General features: G+C 38.6%; 1 protein-coding gene across 2 annotated transcripts in view; it reads right to left on the reverse strand.

Moving 5' to 3' along the window:
- PRKG1 (protein kinase cGMP-dependent 1) overlaps positions 1–15,085 on the reverse strand; it is a 1,288,902-nt gene that overhangs the window by 227,158 nt on the left and 1,046,659 nt on the right. For both annotated transcript variants that reach the window (XM_031949481.1, XM_031949480.1), the window contains exons 6-7: positions 14,072–14,149; positions 9,320–9,414 (exon numbers count right to left, since the gene is read on the reverse strand). In XM_031949481.1, coding sequence (XP_031805341.1) covers positions 9,320–9,414; positions 14,072–14,149 — 173 coding nt within the window. The remainder of the gene's footprint in view (positions 1–9,319; positions 9,415–14,071; positions 14,150–15,085) is intronic.

Below are 15,085 nucleotides of genomic sequence, written 5' to 3' on the forward strand. Positions count from 1 at the left end.
CAAAAATGCAGGCAGACAAAAATAGAGGGATTGGGAATTCTATATAGTGGTTCACACTCATTTCCTTGGATTCTTTTGCTGGATGTAGCTGGTTCAATTCATTACTGCTCTATTGGAGCTGATTTGTTTCATCTCATTGTTGTTCTCTCTGAGAAGGATCAGATGAGCCTTTAGGTGCTCTCCATCCTTATACAAAAAGCCCATAATTATTCCAGTCCAGAAATCCAAATCCTGTTCTTAGGTACCACTCTAACTAGCTGTTCCCTTCCCAAATCTGTCTTTGTCTTTTAAAGTCCATATCTATGATCATCAGTGGTCATGAAAAGACCACCCAGGCTTCTACAATTTTATTTTTTTTGCCAAGAACTAACTTCCTATAAAGCTTCCAAGGGCTCTTTAGGCAGAATCATTCATCCAAACATTAATCACCTGAATTACATCATTGAAAGACTGTCATACTCAAAACACATGTCACCTTGATGGACAATTGCTTTAGATCCCCTCAGTATGGTCATAATTATCCCCATCAGTTGTCCTCCAATTGTTAAAATTGTTTTATTTCCTGAAACCAGATGATAGCAACACCTTTATTAATGTTCATCACACAAGCAGCTGTTTCCTCTTATAGAAGCAAATGTTTGCTTGTTGACTGAATGGATGAATGGATGGGTGCCATAGGATTGTCTCTGTACCTTTGAGAAAATAGTATCTTTCCATGATACTTTTCATCCAAAATGTTAAAAAAGAGATGTAAAAATTAAAACAAGCAAAAACAACCAACCAAACAAACCCCACATTGCTGGTCTTGGAACCAAGAGAGTGAATTGGAGTTCTAGTTCTTGCACTTAGTAGTTGTGCAACGTAAAATAGATCACAAAACTTCTCTGGGTACCAATTTCCTAATCGATAAAATGGGCACACTAATGATTTTATTATCTACTTCATGAGAGGTAGCAAATTAGTTTTCTACTAACTGCCTTGGTTTCTTTACCTGTAAAACTGGATAGTAAATAGCCTTACTGAATACTTAACAGATTGCTGTGAAGAACAATTAAAATGCTATATTAAAGCACTTTATAAGCCATGAAGAAGGGTCAGCTCTTATTGGTAAGTCATTAACTAGAAGATTAGCTTTAACGACAACTATTTTCAAGAAAAATCCTAAATATCCCTTAATTTTTCCCCTTTTCCCAGAGAACCTGAAAGATTTTACAAGGATTGAGTGACAAGCTTTATAATGAGAATGCAACAGCTCATGGCTTTTGTACTTTTCCTCAATTTTACCGTGGAAAGTGACCTGATGTTTGTGACTGCAGGGGCTGGGGAACTAGTTTAAAGAAAAATACTCCAACACTCAGATGCTTGCCCTAACCACTGGAGGAAATGTGAAGCTTTTTAAATGATCATTCAAGTTCTTGTTGCCCAAGTCTCATCTCTAATAGGGGAAAAAAAACTATTTCTCAATCCCTATGAACTAAAATGTTTTTAAGGCAGCGGCGGCCACCAACAGTTACCTTTGTATTCTGTGAAGTTGATGGAGCTGCCAATCCTGATGGTCCATGGAATCACACAAATTCTAAATCTCACTAACCATTATGTTGCTGATTCTGAACCTGCCCTACACAGCAACAGACAGCAAAGAACCAAGAATTCTGTCCAGATAATGTGGATCTCAGTTTCCTTTTTAAAAATAGATGGTCTTTTAAGTTCTTTCTGCTTCTAGAGCTATGCTCCCCTAATGTTTTCCCTTTAGGGGACCCATTCCCAGTGGGCCAGGGGGAAAAAGAAGAGAAACTTTAAAGGGAGAACAGGATGGTTGTTTTCAAATATTTAAAGGATTCTGCTCTGAACATGGATTACAATCGTTCTCATTGTTCCCCAAAGGTCATCATTATGGACAATGGGTGGAAGCTACAGAAAGACAGGTTTTATCTATCTATGAGGAAAATCTTCCCAACAATTAGCATTCTAGGTTAATGGATTGAAAGTGAGAAGGGATCTTGAAGCTCTTCTTATCTACCCCCTGATTTTACTGAGAAGGAAATGGATTAGAGAGATGGTTTCAAACCCTGATCCTCTCATCCTAAAGCCAGTGCCCTTCCCACTGTGGATGCCATCTCTTCCACCAGAGAAGCTATCTCAGAGGAGAAAGGCTGTCTTGTGAGGTGGTGGATATATTTAATCAAGAACGTCGAAGACAACTCCAGGTCCTTCATTTTATAGATGAGTAAACTGAGGCCATAAGAGATTGTGACTTTCCAAAGATTTACAGAAGGCCAACATCAGAGGCAGGATTGAATCTATGTTCTCTGCCTCCAAAGCCAGGGGTCCCCAGCTTCCCCACTCTTGTATTGATCAGGGATGTATTGTCTGGGGTGGTTTCGACTCAATGGGTTCAAAACTGCCATTCATCTCTGAAATTCTGTATTTGCACTTCTTATGTTTTCTTTTTATTATGTTCTTCCCTGAGAGGAAAATGTGACCCTATTTTGTAGTACATAAGGAAATAACTTTAGCAATAAACATAAAAATAATATGGCTATAATCATCACCTTCCTAAAAATACGAACCAGGTGTGTAAGCGACACCAGTTCTGATCTCTCTTAGATTAAATATACCAGGCAAAGCTGCATTCACTGTGAAGAAAATTAACATAAGTGATCCCTCCCTCAGTGGCAGCTGTGAACCTGATTTCCCATTTTGGAGGCTATAAAAGTACTCCTGAATATCTTGAAAAGGCTTTCAAAAACATTTCCTGATATACATATACATATATATTATTTGTGGAAAACCATAATTTGAAATATTAGATCTTGAATAAAGAGAGATCATTCATTGTAAAAATCAAATAACTACACAAATGTTCAGACCCATAAAGCTGTAGGTAATATGAAATTTCAGGCTCTCCTGATAGAAAACAGAAATGAAATACAATCTGAATGAGGAAAAGTCAAAACTTTTCTTGTATTATTGCAAGGATGCTTGAGGAAAAGATTATAAGGAAGCACGAAGACATAGTCGAGGTGAGCAGTGGTTCAGGACTGAGGCTCTCAGTTAACATGATCAGAGAACTGAAAGGAACCTCAGAGATACAGTAATTCAACACTCTCATTTCTATGGAGGGGGAAACTGAGGCATGAAGAAGTCAATGTACCAAGAGTAGAGCACACACAGGGTAGGCAAATCAACCTTGAAACTTTAAAACACAAGGAGGCAGCATCGTCAGGCTGGTCAAATCACCATCACCACCATGACCACCACTTCCCTTCAGATTATAATGGAGCCTGATCCCAAGAGTCTTGAGAATAGCCATACTTCTTTGTGTTGTGGAAAAGAATTGGGAAGTGAGGGGATGGGCATCAGTTTGGGAATTTGCTAAACAAATTGGAATGACTGTATTGGAATACTATTGTGCAAAAGAAATATTGAGTGAGTGGGTTCAGGAGAACCTGAAGATTTATATGAACTGATGTAAAATGAAGTCAGAAGAACCAGCAGGAAATGTGTTCCCTATAGCAGCAATATAGTAACAATGATTGCACACATGTGTTCACATGCAAGAAAGATAGACAGAGACAGAGAGAAAGAGAAAGAGAGGGAGGGTAAAAAAGAGACAGAGAGATGGGTGGGAGAGTATGACAGAGAAAGAAAAACAAAGAGACAATGAGACAGAGAAAGAGAAAGAGAGGGAGAGTAAAAAATGACAAACAGAGAGATGGGTGGGAGAATATGACAGAGACAGAAAAACAAAGAGACAATGAGACAGAGAAAGAGAAAGAGAGGGAGAGTAAAAAATGAGAGGCAGAGAGAGTAAGGGAAATTAAAAGAGAGAGACAGAGAAAGAAATAGAGATAGAGACAGAGGCAAATAGAGAGACACACAGAGAGAGGCAGAGACAGAACAACAGAAAGACAGAGGCAGAGATGGGGACAGAGGCAAAGACATAGAGACAAAGAGAGAACAGCTATGTTTCTAGTCCAGTGCCCTTAGTTATTTTTTGCCCTGAGAATCAGCTTCTGTGAAGTTACTTTCTGCCGATGGTTCATGCAGGTACTCTAGTCCCATCTACTAGAGAGCTAGAAAAGAAAATTTTCAGCCTAAAAACCCCTGCTTGTCAATGGTTCAGCATCAGTACATGGCCTGATTTTAATCAGTGGAAATGACATTCAGCCTTTGTACCCTAAGAATCACAAGATCTCTCCATCTGACTTACAACTGCAACTTTCCATCTGTGCTGTCTCCCCCATTAGAATGGGAGCTCCTTGAGAGTATGGACTATCTTCCTTTTTCTATTTGTAACCTCAGCACTTCTAGTGCTTTGCACATAGTAATCATTTAAATCTTGTACATTCATTTATTCATTCATTGCTTCATCATTTCAGGAAACATGGTCCTATGTGAAAGAGTTAGGGTTGGATGTGAATGGCAAAGAAACAAAGCCAGGGCAATAACTGAGGGCACTGGACTAAAGGCATAGATGTTCTCTCCCTGCCTCTGTGGATTTGTGTATCTCTGTCTTTCTCTGTTCCTCTGTCTCTGTCTTTGACTCTGTCTCTGTCCGTGTAATTCAAGGAGGGTTAAAGGGTGTGATTCCTCTGGTTTGAATGTTTGGTAAATTTCTCTTAAAATGCTCTCCAAACTCTAGTTTTTTATAGTTATTTCTCTGAATTATCCTTTGCCTGACCTAATTATGCTCTGCCTCATTTATATCCACAGGGTGGTTGATTCTAACAGAACACGCTTATTAATGGTTTATTGATCTCAGGAATATATTGTAGAGATCTCTCATGCTTAGCAAGATGATTTTTTTATTTTGACATTAAGATATAAAACAAGCTTTTTCATAACATGGCAGAGGAGAAAAAAAGATGATTGCACATGAAACTGTAAATCTACTACATAAAACTGGCTATTCCTTTTAAATATAGAAGATAAAACACATTATTTTTTCCTTTTTTCCTTCCCTCTCCCCACTCTAGAGGTAACTACCATTTACACAAATATTTGTATTCATGTAAAATCATTGTATAAATCATTTTTCAGTTCTTTCTCTGAATGTAGATAATATCTTCTCTCATAGATCCTTTGTAGTTAATTTGGGTAGTGATAATATAGTCCAAATGAGTTATTCACTCAAAATTGTTCTTAAAACATTATTGCTGTTAATGTGTATAATATTCTCCTGGTTCTCTTTATTTTGCTCTTCGTTATTTCATGAATGTCTTCTTATGTTTTTATACAATCATCAAATCCATTATTTTTTTATGGCACAACAGTACTGCAACAAGATACCATGACTTGCTCAGCCATTTCCCCAGTAGATGGACATCCCTATAATTTCTAATTCTTTGCCACCACAAAGAGAGCTCCGATAGATATTTTTGGACATGTTAATTCTTTTCCTTCTTCCCTAATCATTTTTGGAAGCAGACCTGGGGGGGTATTGCTGGAACAAAGAGCAAAAGCAGTTTAATAACTCTTTGGGTATAATCCCAGATTGCTCTCCAAAATGATTAGATCTGTTCACAGTTCTACCAACAGTGAATTAATGTCTGAACTTTTCCACATCCCATTCAAGATTTGTTGTTTTCTCTTTCAATCATTTTAGCCAATCTGATGGGTGTAAAATAACATCTCAAGGTTGTTTTTAATTTGTATTTCTCTAATCAATAATGATTTAGAGCATTTCTTCATATGGCTGTAAATTGCTTTGATTTCTTCTTCAGAAAACTGCCTGTTAATATCTTTGACCATTTATCAATTAGGGAATAAAGTGTATCTTTATAAACATGACAAAATTGTTTATATATTTGAGATAGGCCTCTGTTATCTGAAAAACTGTCTATAAATTTATTTTCCCATTTTTCTGCTTTCCTTCTGATCTTGGCTATGTTTGTTTTATTTGTACAAACCTTTTTAAATTTAATGTAATCAAAATTATCCATTTTACATCACACTGTTCTCTAGCTCTTGTTAATTCATAAATTGTCTGGTAGCAGGGAACTACTGAGTGCTTTGGAGTTATGGAGTGATTTGATCAGAGCAATTCATTAGAAATGAAGCAACATGATATTGTGGAGAATTCACTGATTGTATTCAAAAGATCTAGATTCCAATTCTGCCCCTCAAGAATCCTATCTGTGTGATCTTGGTAAAATCCCTTCAGCACCCTGGGTCTTTGTTCCTTAATTGGCTGAGGGATGCTGGGTGAGACATATTTGTGGTCCTTTCCAGGTCAAGTTCTGTGTGTCAATGACACTAAAATGACAGCAATGGACAGGGCATAGTTATCAAAAACTTTCATAGGGGAAATGTGATTGTTGAGCTAATGATTCTGCTGGAATGGGACAGTTTTTAGGCTTTCCTCATACAGACACTTCTTTCCTGATTTTAGCCCTCCCTGGTTTTATTTCCCTTTTGGTGATCCAACTCCTGAAGTACAGATAGCTGTGCCTTGGGCCAAGGGAGATATACTTGGACACAGTCCCTTGCCCAAGACACTTTGCATTGGTGCCTTACTTTGGGGAGGTCTTTTCTCTAACAATTCTTCCAGTTTTTCCACATGAAAAGCAGAGCACAAAATAAAATGTCAACAGGTTCACACACAAGGCTGCTGAGGTTCCGGCACATTTACAAGTGGGTTAGTTCAAAGGGATGCGACTGCAGGGAGAGAAAGAAATGGTAAATCTATGCTATTACACTTCTGTATCTGTGACCTGGGAAAGAAGAAAAGAGCTTCTGCCCTCAGATTCTGGAGAGGGAAAAGGACAAATTGCCAAGATGTGCTTGTTGGTGGAACATATATGGCCAATGTTTTGTGGTGCAGTTTGTAAAATTTAGCAGAAATAGAAACTTGTTTCTATTCTGAATCATTTTGAGGATCAGTAACCCCCTGTTGCTAATTCTTCCAGATAAAACGTCTTACACCTGGAATTAGAAACCCAAATCCACCAGCTGTCTGTTTCCTGTTCAAGGGAGCTCTGGGACTGACTCTACAATGGATGAACTACTTAGATAACCTGGACCTCAGGCCCTTGTTCTGTTAAATGAAAGGATTTAGCCTGAGTTCTGACACCCAATGTTGCCATGATTCCAAGAGCTCTATTGGGCCAAAAATCCCTTCTCTCTGTCTTTACAGTAGGGCTGCAATTTATGCTTTGTGGCAAGACTAGGGATATAAGATAATTTGGCCTTATCCACTCAGCCTCTTAATAATAGCTAATTAAGCTATTTCAAGCAAATTTTGCTAAGTAACTTTTTAAATAGCATGTGTACTTATCATTCTCATTACAAAGAACAAAGTGTTGAACTCACCAACACATTGCATGCAGAGAACACCACCAATGACCTCTCAGCCTATTTTTATGTCTTCCTGCGAAAGTCATTCAAGCTATATCTACTTTCCAATCAGAAACTCCATGTGATCCGTTCTGAATCACATTGATAGTAATTTAAAACAAATTTCAAATGTAGCTCTTCTGATTCCAAACATAATATTCCACCCAGTGTGCCATATTTCTCATAAAGAATGCTCTTTGAGGTCTCGGGGGGATGTTGGTGTGCCAAAATATGGTCCATTGAACCAGCCTTAAAGCCAGAAAAACCAGGGCCTGACACCCACTATCCATGTGACCATGGGCAAGGTCTTTAACCTCTCAAAGGTCCAGGGAATTAAGAATACAGCTGGATATTAATCAACTCCCTAAAAAAAATCCCCAGGACCAGATGGATTTACATGTGAATTCTACCAAACATTCAAAGAACAATTAGCCCCAATGCTTTATAAACTATTTGAAAAAATAGGGAATGAAGGAGTCCTACCAAATTCCTTTTATGACACAGACATGGTACTGATACCTAAACCAGGTAGGTTGAAAACAGAGAAAGAAAATTATAGACCAATCTCCCTAATGAATATTGATGCTAAAATCTTAAATAAGATATTAGCAAAAAGACTACAGAAAATCATCCCCAGGATAATACACCATGATCAAGTAGGATTTATACCAGGAATGCAGGGCTGGTTCAATATTAGGAAAACTATCAGTATAATTGGCCATATTAATAACCAAAGTAACAAAAACCATATGATCATCTCAATAGATGCAGAAAAAGCATTTGATAAAATCCAACATCCATTCCTATTAAAAAACACTTGAGAGTATAGGAATAAATGGACTTTTCCTTAAAATAATCAGTAGCATCTATTTAAAACCAGCAGTAAGCATTGTATGTAATGGGGACAAACTGCAACCATTCCCAATAAGATCAGGAGTGAAACAAGGTTGCCCACTATCACTGTTACTATTTAATATTGTATTAGAAATGCTAGCTTTGGCAATAAGAATTGAAAAAGAGATTAAAGGAATAAGAATATGCAATGAGGAAATGAAATTATCACTCTTTGCTGATGATATGATGGTATACTTAGAGAACCCCAGAGATTCTACTAAAAAAATACTACAAGAATACAGCTGGAGCAGAATTGTGGATTAGGATGTAAGTTCACATGCTACTACTATTGCAGAGAGTAGATAGATCCTCTAGGAAACAAAGTAAGCTGAAATCATAGCTAAAATAAGTCTTGTAACCCAATTCTCCCTGGCCTCTGGATGTCCCTTCTTGATTAGATAGTGACATCTCCTAATCCTTACCCCACCAGCCCTGAGATAACTAAGAACTGCATTCCAAGCCTGCCCCTTGCCCCAACTACCTCTTTCCCAGTGATCAATAGTCAGGAACCTCCATTGTTTTTCCAAAGTTTCCTGTAGCCAAGCCTGCCTATGCACACTACACACCTAATATATACACACCTAATTTGAATGTGAGTATCTTGAGCTCTGGGAATTTTGCTTTCCTCTCTCCATTTTTAGAGTTGGTCACATAGTAACCACATAATACATGTTTCTCCTTTCCATTCAATTCCATTCCTAACTTCAGTGAATTTTTAGAGATATCCCATTGCATGCAATGTAAAAGGAGAGATTCTCTCCATAAAGAAAGAATTTCATTGGATCAGAGCTATAGATAGAAGGAACCTTAGACATCATAAATTGTTTCACACACTGCCAGATCCTCGCAGTTTCTATATAAATGCTGAGTCCTTCTCTTTCCCGTTCCTCATTTTAATTGATTAGGGGTCAATGTTTTATCTTTTCTGTGCCCTTGGAAAACTCATGTGAGTCATCAGTAAAGTGTTCAGTAAAAATCTGTAAGTGAGAGATGCAGCTGTGTGTGATTCTGGCCCTTTGACAGCTTACGGTGGAAGAAAGGAGTTCATTATGACTTCCAGTTTAACCACATAACGGTATTCTCTTACCCCTGGAGGGCCTTTTCTCCAAACCAATCTCCTTTCCCTAAAGTGCGAAGAAAGATTGGGTCTTCACTTGGAGAATCTTCTCGAGTGACATTTACCTAATGGGGGGAAAGAAGAGAATGAAAATGTTAGAAGAATAAAGCCTTTGTCACAATGCTGGTGGGTAACAATGATTAACACTTTGGTTTGTCACAAACTTTCATTCAACCTTCAAAGTACATCCTCAAGTGCCTCTCCTCCATGAAGACTTCCTGGATCTGAACTCCTCCAGCAAACACACACAAAAACACACAAACACAATTATCTTTCAAAGGATCATAGATTTGGGGTTGGAAAGCTTCAAAAAAATCATTAATGCATGAAGGAACTGAGATCCAGAATAAAAAATGGCCAAAGCTATAACTTGAACCCTGATCTTCCAACTTCAGTGTAACATCTTTTCCCACCAGAAAACATTGACTCTTACAACAGGATTAAAAGACCAGAGGTCAGTGCTAAACAATTCTGTGTCAGAATCTTAGTGACTCCGATTTCTACCAGTTTGGTGCTCTGGGAGGTGGAAGTGGTGGCTGAAAACTTATTCCTAACATTCTGTCATCTCTTTCTCTAACTGTTGAGAGGCAAGGCTATTTTCTGCTTGAATAAATGGAACTAAACAAAGGAAGGGAGGTCCATGTGGAGGGCCAGGGTCCCCTGGTGCATCTCCCACTGAATCTTCTGGAAGGAAAACAGATTTAGTGCCTCAGAGAAATTCTCATCTCTGGGGCTCCATTTTTATATTTATTTATTTATTTTAATGTAGGCAGTTCGTTCTCCTTTCTGTTCTAAGAAATGCTGGCCTTATTAGAATGCTAAGTCCTGGGGCTTGCTGGCATCCCTACCTGCCTTCCCATCCCATTCCTCATCGTTGCCTTTGGGAATGAAGCTGTCTCCCTTCGTGTCTTTCCCCCTTTTCTACAGGAAGAAGCACAGATCAAGGCTCCCTTTCATTTTTTTCCCATGAATTCCATGAAGGTTAGGGAGAATTCCCGGCTGATAAAGAAGCATGATTTTCATGGGCCTCTGAGGAGAATTCCCAAAGGCTAGGGTCCATGACTTGTAATTTACCCCCTGGTTCTGCCTCCAGGATTCTTAGGGTTCCCAAAGGCTCTGACAACATCACCCAAGCCCTGGAGCCGAGCTTCAGAGAGACCTGAATTCAAGTCCCCCATGAGGCAGTTACTAGCTGTGTGGCCTTCAATTTCCATATATAAAATAAACTGGAAGATTTCAAAGGACATTTTCAGCTCTCACCTCTGAAATGTGTTAGGTACATGATCCTAGGCAAATATCCTAACCCCTCAGGTTCCTCATCTATAAAATGACAGAGATAAACTCAATCAAAAATAAATAAGAGGTGGAATTTATATAGTGCTTTACGGTTTGCAAAATACTTTGCCAATATAGCCTTGAAGCCAGCTGGCCTTCAAAGTCTTTTCTTACTCTCTATCTTTGATTCTACTTTTAAAACATCCTGTCTGTATGATCCTAAGCAGATCGTTTCTCTGTCCTGGGTCTCAGTTATGCACCTGTGAAATGAGGGAGTGAGACTCAGGGATTTCTAAGATTTAGAGCTGAATCTAAGATCCTGTGATCTGGAAGGCCCCGTGTCTTATGGGCCTTTAGGAAACTACCCCATTTCATGTGGATAACATCATTATCAGCAAACTCTACACAGAACAGTTAATTTTTTGATCATAGAAGCAAACAAAAATTCCTCCCCAAACTCCTATGGTCCTCAGAAGTGAATGACCAAGAGACTAGAATGGTACATTTGTCATTATCACTGAATTTCTCCTTTAAGACTGAAAAACTGGCACTCACATGAAGCTCCATTTCCCTAGTTTTGGTCACAAACTTCAGGGAGTGGGGAAAATTCATGCTAACAATGTGCCCTCGACAGCGTAGCTCACAGTAACAGCAGATTGTCAGGAGGACACAGTCCATAAGCATCGCCTGAAGAGAAAACACCACCCCCCCAGAGAGTTTTCATAGCAGGGAAAAACCCTCTGGGACCAAGAGCATCAGCTGGGTACATTCATATTCCAATAGAATGAATTAACATATGCTAATTGATTAATCTATGAAATAAGGGGTTTTATTCTGATTAATATCTTTAATTCTGGAAAATCTAAGATTCAATTTGTCAGACTCGTTCCCATCTCTAATGCAGTTTCTGTGCTGAGGACCCTTAAACCTTCTGAGTGACCACAGAAAATGCTCCTCTGTTTGTATTACTGACATTGTCCTAAAAAGATCAATAAGATCAGGAATTTGTAGCAAGAAGGGTTTGAGAGGATACTCTCCTCATCTTACTCCTCCAGCTCCACTTTCTAGATAAGGAAAATAAATAAAGCACAAGGGAAATAAATGGCTTGTTCAGAGTCACATAGCTAGTAAATGTCTTTGGTGAGATTTGAATCCAAGCCCTCTGAGTTCAAGTCCAACATCCTATCTACTATATCATGCTGGCACCTGGCAAAAGAAAGTAATCCAGTAGTTAGTTTGCCTCGTGTCCATTCTCTGTGATCTGATCCTTAGAATTTTCTGATGCCTTTTCTCCATGAATTATCCAGTATTTATTTACGTACATGAATGTTGGATTTCTGCATTTCTCTTCTCCCTCTCCCCATTATGTAAGTTCCCTAAATAAACTTTTTCCCCTTCTTTTTCTTAGGGACTACCACAGTGCCTCACACATAGCCAGGTACCTAACATATGCTTATTGAATTGTTATTGGCTTGATATTGATATTTTGGAGCTGATCTTGGTCTTGGATACCATGCTGGACTGGCTTTTCCTGTTCTGGTTCTTGACTCTGCTTAGTGATAGGTTCATCCATGGGTTGGACCACCTTCCTAAGTGGTGTGGTTGAGGGTTCCCTGATTTGTGTCACATGATTTTCTGTTTGCTTCTCTCCCCTTCTCACTACTCTTTTGCTGGTGTCTTTCCTAACCTTGTTCTCTCTATTCTAGCTTCTGTCCTGTGTTGTTCCCTGATCCAGAGCTGCCTCCTCACTCCAGGCCCTGACATTGTAGATGTGCTAGACCTAGTTAGCGGCTTCTTGTTGCTTTATACATGGCCCTGGCTCTTGGCGGCTTCCTGATGGTTGATTGTAGTGAGTCCTCCTGAAAGTTCAAGTTCCTGTATTCCAGAACTTTTTTTTTTTTAAACAAACTGGTTCAAAAGCTGCTTCTAAATCTATTTGGGGCTATTTTGCTTTTAAAGAAGGCAGTCTATGGTTTTTATTTCTTCTTCACGTTCTCAAAGGTGGGTCAAAAGAAGAAATGCAACTACAAAGTGAATGTCACTTCAGACACCTTGGTAACTATTTCCCTTTTCAGGGTGAGACAATGCAGGGACTCAAATTTTGTCCTTTTATAAATGTTCCTGGTGCCATATCCCAGCCCTTTCCTTTTCCTCTCCCATTTTGAGGTTACTAAGCAACTTCTGCATAGCTCCTTGAAGCAAGCAGAGCAAATGGAAACTGAGATACAGAGAAAGGTCACGTAGGTAATGAAGTCTTGGTCCAGCACTAGAGCCTGCCTAATCTAATTCATAATTGGGGCTCTTTTCCAGCTGGATACCGTCTCTATCATCTTGACCATAATCTCTGGCACCCATTATGGACATGACAGAATTATGCATGTGGGCACAACGATGCCCTCTGGTCTTCTGGATACAGGGGCAAAGGGGACATAGAGCAGAACAGCTCTGGGAATTTAAAATTCCTAACTATGGTAGCATAACTGGAGCATGTCAGGGCAACAATATCTGCTGGTGCATTTCTGGCCAACTGCCCCAGCACCTGCTAGGCCTCCACTGGCCTTGTTCTGGTACTGCCATAATGAAGACTCTTGTCCATTCCATCACTCCATCCCACGCTTTCCATTCCTTCACCCAATTTATTTTATTCTGAGTGCATCTGACTAGGGCAGATTTATCTCTATGATCCCCACTCAACTGAATTTTCCCTTGGTTCCAGAATTCTGTGTTATAGTTCTGAGGGTTTTTTGTTCTTTAAAAGCTACATGTTCTTAAAAACTTGTATAATCTGATACTAGTCTTCTTTTCTCTCCTTGACTTTTAAAATCTGATTTTCTTCAAAATCCAGGTCAAGTAGTGCCCCTCATACTAAATATTTTCTAATCTCCCAGCTGCTAGAGCCTTTACTTAAAAATAATTATCTTGTATTCATTTTCCATATAGTTGTATATGTGTTTCCATTAATATAGTATAAATTTCTTGAGGATAGGGACTGTTTCACTTTTATCTTTGTATTCCCAGTGCCTAGTATAGTGCTTGGCACATAGTAAGCTTTGATAAATATTGATAAATACTTGGTGATTATTTTCTTTCTTCTTAAAAATAATTTAATATAAGTCTACCCTCCAACTTCCCCCTATTCCTTGGAAATGAATGGAGTCTCCTCTTCTTTAGTCAATCACTAACTAATTCAATTAGTATTTATTAAGCACAGTGCTAAGTAGAGGGATAAATACTGTTTTGATTGTCTTAAAATAATAGATTAATTTCTTTCAGCATTAACTCCCTGAAGCCTAGCTTTCCGTTGTCCTTTCTCAGTGATGGAAGGTTTGAAAAAGTTACAGTAGTGACAAGTACTGTGCATTCTAGAATCTTTTTAGAGAAAACCTATCTTAAAAAAGCATGTTCTGAGGCCTTCGCTGTTCCAGATCAAAAGTCGTCAGAACTTACCGTTCCTTTGCTGATGATGAAGAAGGTATCCCCTCGGGCCCCTTGCCTGATGATATATTCCCCATTCTCATAGTGTGTCTGGAAAATAAAAAGAATAAAAGAAAAACTGAGAAACATCATCACCAGAGAGACTGATCAAGGTAGAAGAAGTTCATCAATTTTGACATCCATGCTGATTGTAGAATTGTCTTAAATCAAGAGGGATAATAATTATGAATAAATCATTCAACCTTGCCCATTTTCCTTCATATTGTGCTTATCATCCTCCATTCCCCTTCTCCTCCCCATCCCCAGGGCATTATATCCATAGTCCCCTGCTTATTTTTTATGAATCAGATTTCCCCTTTCCATTAACATAAAGAGAACAAAACAAAACTTCAGTACTCATTAAGAGGCATTTTAGCTTATATAATTTATGTACAATTATTTCTTATTATACTAAATAATAAAAATGCTTGTTTTATTTCATGAATTAAAACATAAAGTACATTTTTTAAAAAGTCTTTAGCACTTAGCATAGTACCTGACACATGGTAGGTACTTAATAAATGTTTGTTGACAACTTCATTGGAAATAATAGCCAGTCTCATCTGGTTAGCCTGTCATCCTCATAAAGATACATGTGCTTGTGGAATCCAGTATACCTTGTAACATATCAGGTCTTAGATTAAGTTTTAGGGACCCATTTTGTGCTTTAAAATGCAGATTTCAGCACTTTGGTTGTCTTTTGATGTGCCAGAGAGAATCTTTCATTTTATGAAACCAATTTGAGAGCCCTGTATCTACAGAGCCTGAGAAAGTCATTTGAGAATCACAGGAAGGCTACAAACAAACAGATTATCCCAGTCGGGTATTAGAATTCTGCCCCAGCCACTGGCACTCAGCATATTCCCAGAACAAGAATTATTACTTCTAAGAGCAGAAGAAATTTCTCTAAAGGAGGTAGGAGAGAGCGCATTGCTGGGTCAGGAGGCATATAAGATGAAAAATTAGAACCACACCATCTGGCCCAGA

Source organism: Sarcophilus harrisii, chromosome 2, assembly GCF_902635505.1.
Source record: "Sarcophilus harrisii chromosome 2, mSarHar1.11, whole genome shotgun sequence".
NCBI classification, from domain to species: Eukaryota; Metazoa; Chordata; class Mammalia; order Dasyuromorphia; family Dasyuridae; genus Sarcophilus; species Sarcophilus harrisii.